Source organism: Saccoglossus kowalevskii, chromosome 18, assembly GCF_978046115.1.
Source record: "Saccoglossus kowalevskii chromosome 18, keSacKowa6.1, whole genome shotgun sequence".
In the NCBI taxonomy this organism is placed as follows: domain Eukaryota; kingdom Metazoa; phylum Hemichordata; class Enteropneusta; family Harrimaniidae; genus Saccoglossus; species Saccoglossus kowalevskii.
This window is the reverse complement of record NC_140658.1, coordinates 21,552,726-21,564,580: the sequence shown is the minus strand read 5'-3', so window position 1 is coordinate 21,564,580 and position 11,855 is coordinate 21,552,726. Positions and strand designations below refer to the sequence as shown.

General features: G+C 40.7%; 1 protein-coding gene across 1 annotated transcript; it reads left to right on the top strand.

Annotated features, from left to right (window-relative positions):
• Positions 1 to 942: 942 nt before the first annotated feature.
• On the top strand, positions 943 to 8,884 carry LOC146731674 (uncharacterized). The gene is made up of 2 exons (XM_085492788.1): positions 943 to 990; positions 7,411 to 8,884. The coding sequence occupies exon 2, from the start codon at positions 7,474 to 7,476 to the stop codon at positions 8,644 to 8,646; it is 1,173 nt and encodes a 390-aa protein (XP_085348914.1). The 5' UTR covers positions 943 to 990; positions 7,411 to 7,473; the 3' UTR covers positions 8,647 to 8,884.
• Positions 8,885 to 11,855: the final 2,971 nt, after the last annotated feature.

The window sequence follows — 11,855 nt, the reverse complement described above, 5'->3', positions numbered from 1 at the left end:
ACGTCTAGCTATTTTTAATAGTTACTTAGGACTACGATTACCACATATTATCTTCTATATATCGCCTGGGAGATTAGGTACGCGCCTTAGCAACATAGAATGGGAGTCCAGAGCGAGGTTGACACTGAGGGCGTGCTTTTTAAGGCGGCGTTATTGTTCACACCGTGACGTGCTAAAACCGTTTCTGTTAGTACGGGGTGCCAGTGGAGACTTGCCATTTAAGGCCGTCTTAAACTAAATCGGCGTGCCGCCGTCTTATCTTGTTCATACGTGTTTCAACACCGGCTTAACTATAAAGCTGGTCTCTACACCGGCTTTTTGGCACACGTGTGAACACGGTATAAGGCTATGAACTATGGCTGACGCAATGGCATTCCTCGTATATACATACCAAGCAAAGGCGATGTCGGAGCCGTGTCTGTGCGTGACCTGTGTTAAACCAGCGAACGCTGGGGAAGCTATCGAACGCTATGGTACACGCTTAAAATTCAGAAATTCAGATCAATACAAATAACGTTTGAAACAAAATTTTCGCAACGATAAATAAATCACAAGAACATTAATGTTTTAATGTTGGTTTACTTTGCCTAAATAATATTTTTTTGGTTTAAAAATAATTTCTGTAAATGAGTCTTGGTTTTTACCATGTTTGCGATGTAACTAATAAATCCTGCCACAAATATGCTACGGGGTTGATTTTGTGGCCAAAAATAATATTTTAGTCGAAATATTATCGAAATGTATATATTTTCAATGTTAACTATTTTGCCTAAAAAACACTTGGTTGGCTGAGTATTTGTATTTTTGTTAATTATCAATTCAATATTGCAAACATTTTGCATCGTCAATTATTTTTTCTTTCGCTCGCTAGCTTTATTAGCGTTCAGTGAAATAGCGTTCACCAGCTGCACAAGTCAGTGCGATGACGTCACATGCTTTCTGTGTCACACGACAGAAGAGACATGCTAACTCAAGTCGGCCACGACTAAGGTATTTGCTGTTTTCGAAAACCTTCCGTTTATTATATTTGGGTATCGTAATTTTTTTATTATAACATCACTGACAGAATTTACACGAGACGTTTGCGCCGAGCACAGCGAGGAGATCATCATCGTGATGGCAAATTTTACTCGATGTCTCAGACACTCAGTCACGGTCTTGCTGTGAGTAAAGGTCAAGTTATAAAATTGGCACGACCTTTATTTACATGGTGATGAGCGCAAAGAACGTGTCATGTAATGATCGATTTCTGAATGAAACTCACTGCGTTTAGATAATCTATACAGAAACTACAGATCCTGAAGAATCCTGCTATATGTATATGGTTGGTGAAAACGGCTGAGCCAGGTTAAAACACGAGTTTTAACATGGCAGTAAATGATAGTTTACTGCTAACGATCGCGCTATCTACTCCCGGGTCACATTAAGTTGAGACCGGCTGGTGTAATTTCAGTTATATAAACAACTGTTTACAAATAATAGACGAGTTTTGATTTACGGGCGTTTTAGTTGCCACGTTACTGAACGCGCTCGCAACAGAAAGAGGGCGGGGGGGGGGAATTGTTTTCACAACCGATCATCCGTGAGCGGGTTTGCATCAGTTTTTCGTAATTTGATTACACATGCTTGTATGTTGACACCCGGATATATTTTACAAAGTACAGATGCCAACATGATATAAATTACACATCCTCTCTAGTCATTTTGAGTGTATGAACTTAAAATACGTAAATATATTCATAGTATAATATATTACAAGTTTGTGAACTTTCAAAGGTAACTTCAAGTTGGGTGTTACAATACAGAATCAGTATGTGCGGTACAAAACTGCCAGCTGGTAGAGTAAAATAACTGCCTAAAACAGTGTATTCATGCTGACCGGAAGTGAATCCACGTCGATTCGACCGCTCCCTCCTTCCCTCGCGCACAGGCAGCTAAGCAACCAGGGAACTTCGGAAACCCCAAACAAGTCTATTGATACTTATTCATCACAAATGGTTGTATATATAACGGTGGCTGTAAAATTTATTATATATAACATAGAGTCCTGGTTTGTTTATTAATGCACGAATTTAAAAAGTATCTATGATAATAAATAAATCGTCATTTCCCTAATATGGGAATGCATGATAGATAAATAATTTTTTGTGATAAGTGTACCTTATTACATATAATATGGTTAAACCATGGTTAAACCATTAAACCATACAAATAATATAATATAATGTGTAATTAAATATGTAATTTAAAACACAAACGGCACCTCATAATGTTTCGCAACACTTGTCGTCACCGTTCTCGCCAGCCTCTCTGGCCTAATGATTTGTTAGCAAAACACTGAAGGCAATTTCTAGCGAGAGCCGTAAGTATGCATAATTATTAATAGCAATAACAGTCCCTCGGACCTTACGACCCTCGCTTGCCTTCGACATTCCTAAAACACATTGCGGCATGCATTTAGTTAAATCATTTAGGTTGACACATTAGGCCACAGGGACTGTCGACTGTCTAGCCGTAACTGTACACGTGTTTGTGTAAACAGTATCATCGGTGTATCGCCCTTTTAGTTTTTGAAAGTTATTAATGTCAGTTACGATTCTGAATGCTGTATGTTCATATAGGAAAGTAGTAGAATGGTAATTTGTTAATTTGAGATCAGCTCTAGGCTTACCTATGCTAGCGCTATATCGAAATGCATCGTTGTATCCTCGGGGGCGGAGCTACGTCACTGACGTTCTACGTTGCTAAGACGCGCACCACTGCACCACGTATTTCTATGGGCTTTGTGCGCGCTGCTGTGGAACGCCGGTGGAGCCGGTGAAAACTCGAGAAAACAACACAAACTCAACTTTGAAGTAATCCTGAACAACCAAATTCATATATGTTACACATGTAGGGCTAATCTTGTTACACTGTTCAGGGAACTCTCAACAACCATTGCAAAGTACCGTTTTCTGCGAGTTTTTGGTCTTTGTTTTCACCGCGAGGGTTGCCAGGCGGTAGAAAATGCCCGGATGTCCGCCCCCGAGGATACACAAATTTCAAAAAACGTATGTCATTCACATGCTTAGAAAATACTGACTATATATGCAAGAAATACGTAGAACAGAGTGCTTTGAATAAAACCAACGAAAAATCGAACTATCGGAAATTCTTCGTGATAGGCTTCATTTCATTTGATGCTTAATATCGCTGTTGCAATCGTCAGAAGGTCGACAATAACTTCCGTATATACTACATATTTGTTCACAAACTTTTGGTCGATCAAAATAAACGCAGGGAATAGGGATAATGACAGATCGCAGAGAGAATAAAAATATATATTTTGATTTCCCAGCATTAAGTTTACCTGTACATTAGTAAAAACACCAGTTTTCATCATAATATACACATTTTAACTTACAAATAACAATGTCATCTACACACATTAAGTGGTTGGTACGGATACAGAATATAGTGATGATTTAGTACACGCATGGAACGTGTACAGTAAATATTTATCCAAATTCGACGACTCATCAAATATGAAAAACTATTCATTTGCTATCATTACGCACATTGAAAACTCTATTTGTCCCACAGCACATATACATCTAGCCTGACATCTAGGTGTGAGGAGCGCCCTCGCCGGCGGAACGGCATCAGACATTTGGCTGGTTCCCGCCTCAAGTGTCATGGCGTACCAAGCCACAAGAGGCCGGTAACCAATCTCCCCAGGCAGAGTTCTATTACGAATATATCTCTGCCACCACGCGATCTTATGCTTGTTGTTAAACTCATAGTTGCTGTCGACATAGGAAGTAAAGTAAGCAAATAACACCGAATAAACGGCAAGGTAAAGACTATGTCTAATTATAGTAAATACGTACTGCGTGCGTGACTCGAACCGGCGCTCGCGTACGGCACCTAATCGCCTAGCTTCACGCCACTACACGTCTTCCCCTCGGCCACCGGGCATCCCCAATAAAGGATGCTTAATAACCGAGCTTATTACGTGCAGAGAACGTGAAACCCGTCCACGCGATACGCGCCACACAGCATGGCCAGAATGCGGCAAAGGCCTTCAGATCTGGCTGTAGTAGGATGGTGAAAGTAATGGTACAGCATTTTAACAGTGAATAAGTACTGAGAAATAATTTTTAAACTCATAGTTGCTGTCGACATAGGAAGTAAAGTAAGCAAATAACACCGAATAAACGGCAAGGTAAAGACTATGTCTAATTATAGTAAATACGTACTGCGTGCGTGACTCGAACCGGCGCTCGCGTACGGCACCTAATCGCCTAGCTTCACGCCACTACACGTCTTCCCCTCGGCCACCGGGCATCCCCAATAAAGGATGCTTAATAACCGAGCTTATTACGTGCAGAGAACGTGAAACCCGTCCACGCGATACGCGCCACACAGCATGGCCAGAATGCGGCAAAGGCCTTCAGATCTGGCTGTAGTAGGATGGTGAAAGTAATGGTACAGCATTTTAACAGTGAATAAGTACTGAGAAATAATTTTTAAACTCATAGTTGCTGTCGACATAGGAAGTAAAGTAAGCAAATAACACCGAATAAACGGCAAGGTAAAGACTATGTCTAATTATAGTAAATACGTACTGCGTGCGTGACTCGAACCGGCGCTCGCGTACGGCACCTAATCGCCTAGCTTCACGCCACTACACGTCTTCCCCTCGGCCACCGGGCATCCCCAATAAAGGATGCTTAATAACCGAGCTTATTACGTGCAGAGAACGTGAAACCCGTCCACGCGATACGCGCCACACAGCATGGCCAGAATGCGGCAAAGGCCTTCAGATCTGGCTGTAGTAGGATGGTGAAAGTAATGGTACAGCATTTTAACGGTACAGCATTTTAAATAATTTGTGGCGCGTATCGCGTGGACGGGTTTCACGTTCTCTGCACGTAATAAGCTCGGTTATTAAGCATCCTTTATTGGGGATGCCCGGTGGCCGAGGGGAAGACGTGTAGTGGCGTGAAGCTAGGCGATTAGGTGCCGTACGCGAGCGCCGGTTCGAGTCACGCACGCAGTACGTATTTACTATAATTAGACATAGTCTTTACCTTGCCGTTTATTCGGTGTTATTTGCTTACTTTACTTCCTATGTCGACAGCAACTATGAGTTTAAAAATTATTTCTCAGTACTTATTCACTGTTAAAATGCTGTACCATTACTTTCACCATCCTACTACAGCCAGATCTGAAGGCCTTTGCCGCATTCTGGCCATGCTGTGTGGCGCGTATCGCGTGGACGGGTTTCACGTTCTCTGCACGTAATAAGCTCGGTTATTAAGCATCCTTTATTGGGGATGCCCGGTGGCCGAGGGGAAGACGTGTAGTGGCGTGAAGCTAGGCGATTAGGTGCCGTACGCGAGCGCCGGTTCGAGTCACGCACGCAGTACGTATTTACTATAATTAGACATAGTCTTTACCTTGCCGTTTATTCGGTGTTATTTGCTTACTTTACTTCCTATGTCGACAGCAACTATGAGTTTAAAAATTATTTCTCAGTACTTATTCACTGTTAAAATGCTGTACCATTACTTTCACCATCCTACTACAGCCAGATCTGAAGGCCTTTGCCGCATTCTGGCCATGCTGTGTGGCGCGTATCGCGTGGACGGGTTTCACGTTCTCTGCACGTAATAAGCTCGGTTATTAAGCATCCTTTATTGGGGATGCCCGGTGGCCGAGGGGAAGACGTGTAGTGGCGTGAAGCTAGGCGATTAGGTGCCGTACGCGAGCGCCGGTTCGAGTCACGCACGCAGTACGTATTTACTATAATTAGACATAGTCTTTACCTTGCCGTTTATTCGGTGTTATTTGCTTACTTTACTTCCTATGTCGACAGCAACTATGAGTTTAAAAATTATTTCTCAGTACTTATTCACTGTTAAAATGCTGTACCATTACTTTCACCATCCTACTACAGCCAGATCTGAAGGCCTTTGCCGCATTCTGGCCATGCTGTGTGGCGCGTATCGCGTGGACGGGTTTCACGTTCTCTGCACGTAATAAGCTCGGTTATTAAGCATCCTTTATTGGGGATGCCCGGTGGCCGAGGGGAAGACGTGTAGTGGCGTGAAGCTAGGCGATTAGGTGCCGTACGCGAGCGCCGGTTCGAGTCACGCACGCAGTACGTATTTACTATAATTAGACATAGTCTTTACCTTGCCGTTTATTCGGTGTTATTTGCTTACTTATGCTTGTTGTTGATTGGTCGATGCGTCACAGTGGTACTACTTTCAAAGTCGCGTACCAAATACATTGCAATGCAAGTGTTCGATTTTCGAACCTAACTAAAGTGTGCGCGTTGTTTGTAGATTCTGGCTGTTTTCATAGTGAGAAGCCCATACTTTTACTTTCCTTGGCACAAACGGAGTGGCAATAGAACGTGTTCGCTGTCAATACCACGAAGTGCTTTCCTTTCTTCATATGTCTTCGCCTAGCGATCGACAGGGCCGTCAGCTTGATGAACCGAGTAACACCTTAGCAACCGTTATTCCGCGATGAAATTATTTTCTTTTGTAAATTATAACTATTTCACCGTTTTCAGTGTGTTTACGACAAAATCATTATCAGCTATCGACGAAATATTTTAAAACTTGTTTTCCAGTAGGAATAAATCAACACGAAAGCCACCCAATAACAAAAATACGCAAATGATACGCGTAGTAAAAGTCTTGTGGTGTTTCACCACAAAATGGCGGTGTGTGGTGGCAGAGATACTTTCGGTGATCTAACCGCAAGGAACTCTGGGAAGGAGAATGGCCGGTAACTAGTAACGGTTCTGGCATTCTGATTGGTACATCACTTTCTCGTTGCTTGTTCCATTTCCCTTAGTTACCTGACGTCAGCGCTTACGCTCGTGGCCGTTCAGGGGTTTCCTTTTGCTTTCGAAAGTTGGGCGAATAAAAATAATTGTTTCTTTTGTTATAAATTTGCACAGAACATATCAAATCTGTAAATCTAAGCAGGCAGTATGTATGAGCATGGCTATATTGTAGCATTACAGACACGTTTACGCAAATCGGAACTTGGAATGTTTTCAAATTACGTCACCCAGTCGCGTTCCTTCCGGCCGGAAAACCGGCCCTAATGGAACAATATGGCGATTACTAGTTACCTGCGTCCTACCTGCCATTCGCAAAGGACGCCGGGAACCAGCGAACATCAGACATGTGTTGGGTTTGGAGCACCGCAGAGGGCGCAACGCACGCGACCTAGCAGGCTAATATAGATCGTGAAGCCACGTGAGACAAAAAGGTTATTACACGGCAATTCCGTGATATCGCGTAGTTTTACTCGTGATATTTTTCCTCGTCGCTTTGTGACTCGTTTAAAATACTTGCTAGAATATAATTACAATTTAACCATATGCTTCATTTTCTATTTCGACAGGGTTGATAAGGAAAGTTGAAACGAAGGAATAGGTCATTCACAACACAGTGGGCGCTAGCCGTCATGAGCAAGACTCGTCTATTAAAGTTGGCGGCAATCGTAGTTGTGGTTTGTTGTTCAGCTATGATAATCACCCAATCACCAGAAGGGTTGTTTGTTGTGGATACCCGAAAATCGTGGCTAAATTATGCATCATCTCTAATGAATACCACGTCGTTGCCCACCACCGATGTTATTTGCCCAGTGTTGAATTGTAATGTCACCTCTGCTTATATCCGCGCACAGAGAAAACTAAATTATATTGACTGCGACATTTCCATGTTATACATTCGATGTTGTCTGAATCACACATCTATCGGCAGGAAACCTCTCGCCAACTTTTATCTGTATAAGAACATAAGCGATTCGCGCTCGTACAAGGAGTACCGAAATGCGAACATAGCGTTTGTCCATCTACCAAAAGCTGGCGGTACCTCGGTGGAGAGCGTCCTCAACGGCGTTTCACGATTGAAAACAGGCGCTGCGTTAAAGGAAACCCGCGTGTCCCACTGCTCAGACCTGTACCAGCAAGCAATACATTCCCGAAGAAATTCCGCGCAAACATTGTTCTACTCCAAACGAACATTCGGTCTTCATAACTATGCCTACCCCGAGCGTCCGTTCGTCTATGTCACGTGGATAAGAGACCCAATCAGCAGACTTCTCTCAACATATTTCTACACGAGAAAAACCGATTGTTTCCATGTTCATGACATTTGCAGAAAGTACGTGACAAAATCCAGCAATCTTACTGACTATTTGCTGAAAACGTCAAAGTTACATTTCCAAGACATGGACAACTTTTATGTACGTCTCCTGCAGTTTGGTGACTTTCCAGAGATTGACACGACTTTTGAGGATTGTTGCGGTGGAGTAGAGCTAAAGGATGCCCACACAATTCCTGCCATTCAAAAGAAACATTTCTTGGTTGCGAAACGAAATTTAGAACAAAAGTTTGGTTTTATTGGTCTTATGGAGGATTTCAAAACCTCTAAAGAAATGTTAACTAGATTGTTTGGAATATCACATGATGATGACATCCATATCAATTCCAATCCACACAGCTATAACTTGACAGATTATGAATTCAATGAACTAAGTCGTAGAAACATATGGGATATTAAACTATATAAAATCGCTAAAAAGATTTACCAACAGCAAAAAGACAATTTTTTAAAACTTGAAAGCAAGCTTTGAACTCAAACCAACACGATAGATCATTGTCCGTTCACTGCGAGATCCCGCGTTATGCGTGAAATAGAATGTAAAAACAGGGCAAACAAAGGTCATAGCGACAGAGTAGCGACAAGCATCGCGTGGGATTCGACAAACACGAAAGTATTTTTGGGGATCTTTCCATGATTAATAATTTCTTTAACATTTCTTGTCATTATATTTCTTTGGCATTGATATTAAAATAAAATCTGTCCACGTATTTGGTCATGATTGACTGGAAACGATATATTCCTCAACAGCGGCGAATCCAGCAAAATATATTGGGGGGGGGGGGTCCAAGCTACGCTTAAAATATACGGAGCGTAAATAGCAGAGAAGCTATGCGTAATCCAGATGACATGAATCGTCATGCGTTTGGGGGTGCATGGCCCCCTGGCCCCCTCTGGATCCGCCACTGTTTCTCAAGACTCGTTGTCTAAGTTTTAGAGCCATACACACAGTACCTGCGACAGAAGCGCCCTCAAGTGTCAAACATCTCCACCACATGCGAGATCCATCGTCAGAGGACGCTAGACTTAAAGGAGATGATGGAAGCAGATGGTGGTTGTACCAAAACCTACATATATTCTAAAAGCCATAGCCTCGTTTTCGTTACAAAATACATCGAACATATATAGTGATATAAATCGCTATTGTATTTTTATGCGTACGCATCTGGATTATTCAATTATGTGCCATGCTAATATAAATAATTTTTTTAATTTTGATTGGATATACAGATATTACGTATATACACATTACCTGCTAATGGCGCTAGAACCCAAAAATATGTCCCCAACATGCAACTCCCCTGAGAGATCCTGTAACTCCTTGGTCATAGATTCCTATGAAACGCTTGTTAGATTCCAGGCATAGACGTTAAGTAGTCCATTGGAAATTACTGTAGTTTAACAGGTATGTTACATTACCATTTGTTACCCCGTTTATTATTAGCAGGATCTCTGTTTTAACCCAGACACTGTCTGAAAACTTCAACAGACATCCAGTTAGCATCCTGAATGCAAATTCACACAATAATTCTGCCAACGGCGCTTCGCGAAGGCCTTCCAGGGAGTTTGAGCCAAAGTCCTTTTTTCACCACTGAGCATGTTACTGAGAATATTTGCAATGCATAAGGAGAGAGAACCTGCAAAATATTGAATATAAACAAAGGGGATTGTGATAAACTTCTTATTTGGGTACTGTGAAGACCCCAGTATAATACCACTTCAGTCAACAACCAACCAATGATCAGACATGTAGTTCACGATATAATAACTCTTTATTAATACCGGGTTAATGGAGTATCGTCTCGCAAGACAATCATAGCATTAGACAACCTAAATACAAGATAACTAGCCCTTAAATAGGCCATGGCTCGTAAATCATAAGGAGGTTGGCTTTCATTTGGGAGAGCCAATAAAATATTTCTAAATGGTATATTCTAACTGTCCATTGCCATACATGGCTATGTGACATCAAGTAAACCCTGGTTAATCAACTTGACTCTTAATGAGAGATTTATGAGTTCCTGTAGGAAGTCCAAGTATTCTAAACTAAATAGAAGCCCATATGTTTCCTGGCCTGTATCCTCTGGGAGGGTCAAGTTTCTCTCATTAAACTGTGTGTGACCAACGCCCACGCATGGTCTTGCACTTAACACTATTCAGCTCTGAAAAATATCATGACAGGGATAAACAAAACAATAAATCAAACAACAACAGTTTATATCATAGTATTGCCTCCTACATAAAAAGGTACATAAAAGTTGCATGCTCGACTGTAATAGATCAACAGTGACATTCACGCCATAGGCTGGATAGAAAAGCAATATTACTGTCAAGGTGTGGGAAGATTATGATACAAAATCGTCCTCATTTATTATAAAGTTCTGGTAGAAATGTGAACATTAGTGTCAAGTTCAAGGTAAATATCAAGATATGAAGCAACGAATACTGATTCAGTTTTCTTTTTAACTCCGAGTTCTGAGAAATACATCAAAGGAATTGCATCAATAAACTTTGGATTGTTTATGGAAAAAAAAACATCAATATATCTATTTGTGATTTCTGGTGATTACATTTTGAAGAAACTCTGCTTCATACAAATGTAGAAACAAATCAGCTAGTAATAGTGGTGCACTATTTGTATCATTGGAATACAAATGATTTGTTGGAATATATGTCCTCCACACAAATTCAAGCATACTGACAATATCATTCTTACTGTAGAATACATTATTAGAATGTGTTACCTCGTGTACAAAATGAGTTTGCAACCAAGAACAATGCTGTTGAATATTTCTCTGCCGTAATTTCATTTTCTCAAGAGGTAATGTTGTGTATTATGTTGAAAAATAAAATGTTTGAATTTAATGTTTGCACTTTAAAGTACCTAGAAGCTTTTTCGAATAACACAATATCCACATCTCATTGACAACACCCCTTGAAAAGACGGTATCATAATATCTTTCCAAGCCCTTTCTCAACTGCAGATTATATAGTTGGTAATGTTTGCATTCGTAGTACATGTTGAAGAACCAGCAATGAATCTATGGTGTTTTGTGTAATTTAGGATTCCAGTACAGGCTAGAAATTGATCATTATCACTACCCATAGTTGGTATATTGAGTGACGTCATAAGTGACTTACTAGTAATTTGTAGTTGGCAATGATTTCTTCTTTGTCAACAGGTAGCTTGCTTGTATGTAGAATTGCCCGAACTTTTATCAGGCACATGTAACAATACGGCTTACATATAAAAATCTAATGCTATTGGATGTCTTATCAGCAGAATTATAAAAATTTGCAACTATCAACTATGCATTTGCAACTATCGTCATTAGCAATGACTTAGTCTTAAATATTTATTGGACAATTGGGTAAATGTACATTTTGGTACAAAGTCTTTCACTTGCTTTGTCGAAATTCAATGAAATATGACTGACTGGTGGCCTGACTGGTGGTGACAAAGTCTGTCATATTCCATAAAGCTTATATTATGTAACATACATATCATAGTCAGTAGTGAATTAATTCCCAAAACGCGTGGTGAACGTGTCGAGTTCCTGATATATTGCATCAAATTTCGAAAAATTATTCTATTTTAGAAAAAATGGCAGCAACTTTTAAAACAACAAAATATTGTAAACAGAAATTGGGAAATGTAGAGGATATTAAAAGAACAAATGG

Bases quoted from the DNA above. Each gene is read 5' to 3' on its own strand.
- LOC146731674 (XM_085492788.1), top strand. From the start codon at position 7,474: ATGAGCAAGACTCGTCTATTAAAGTTGGCGGCAATCGTAGTTGTGGTT.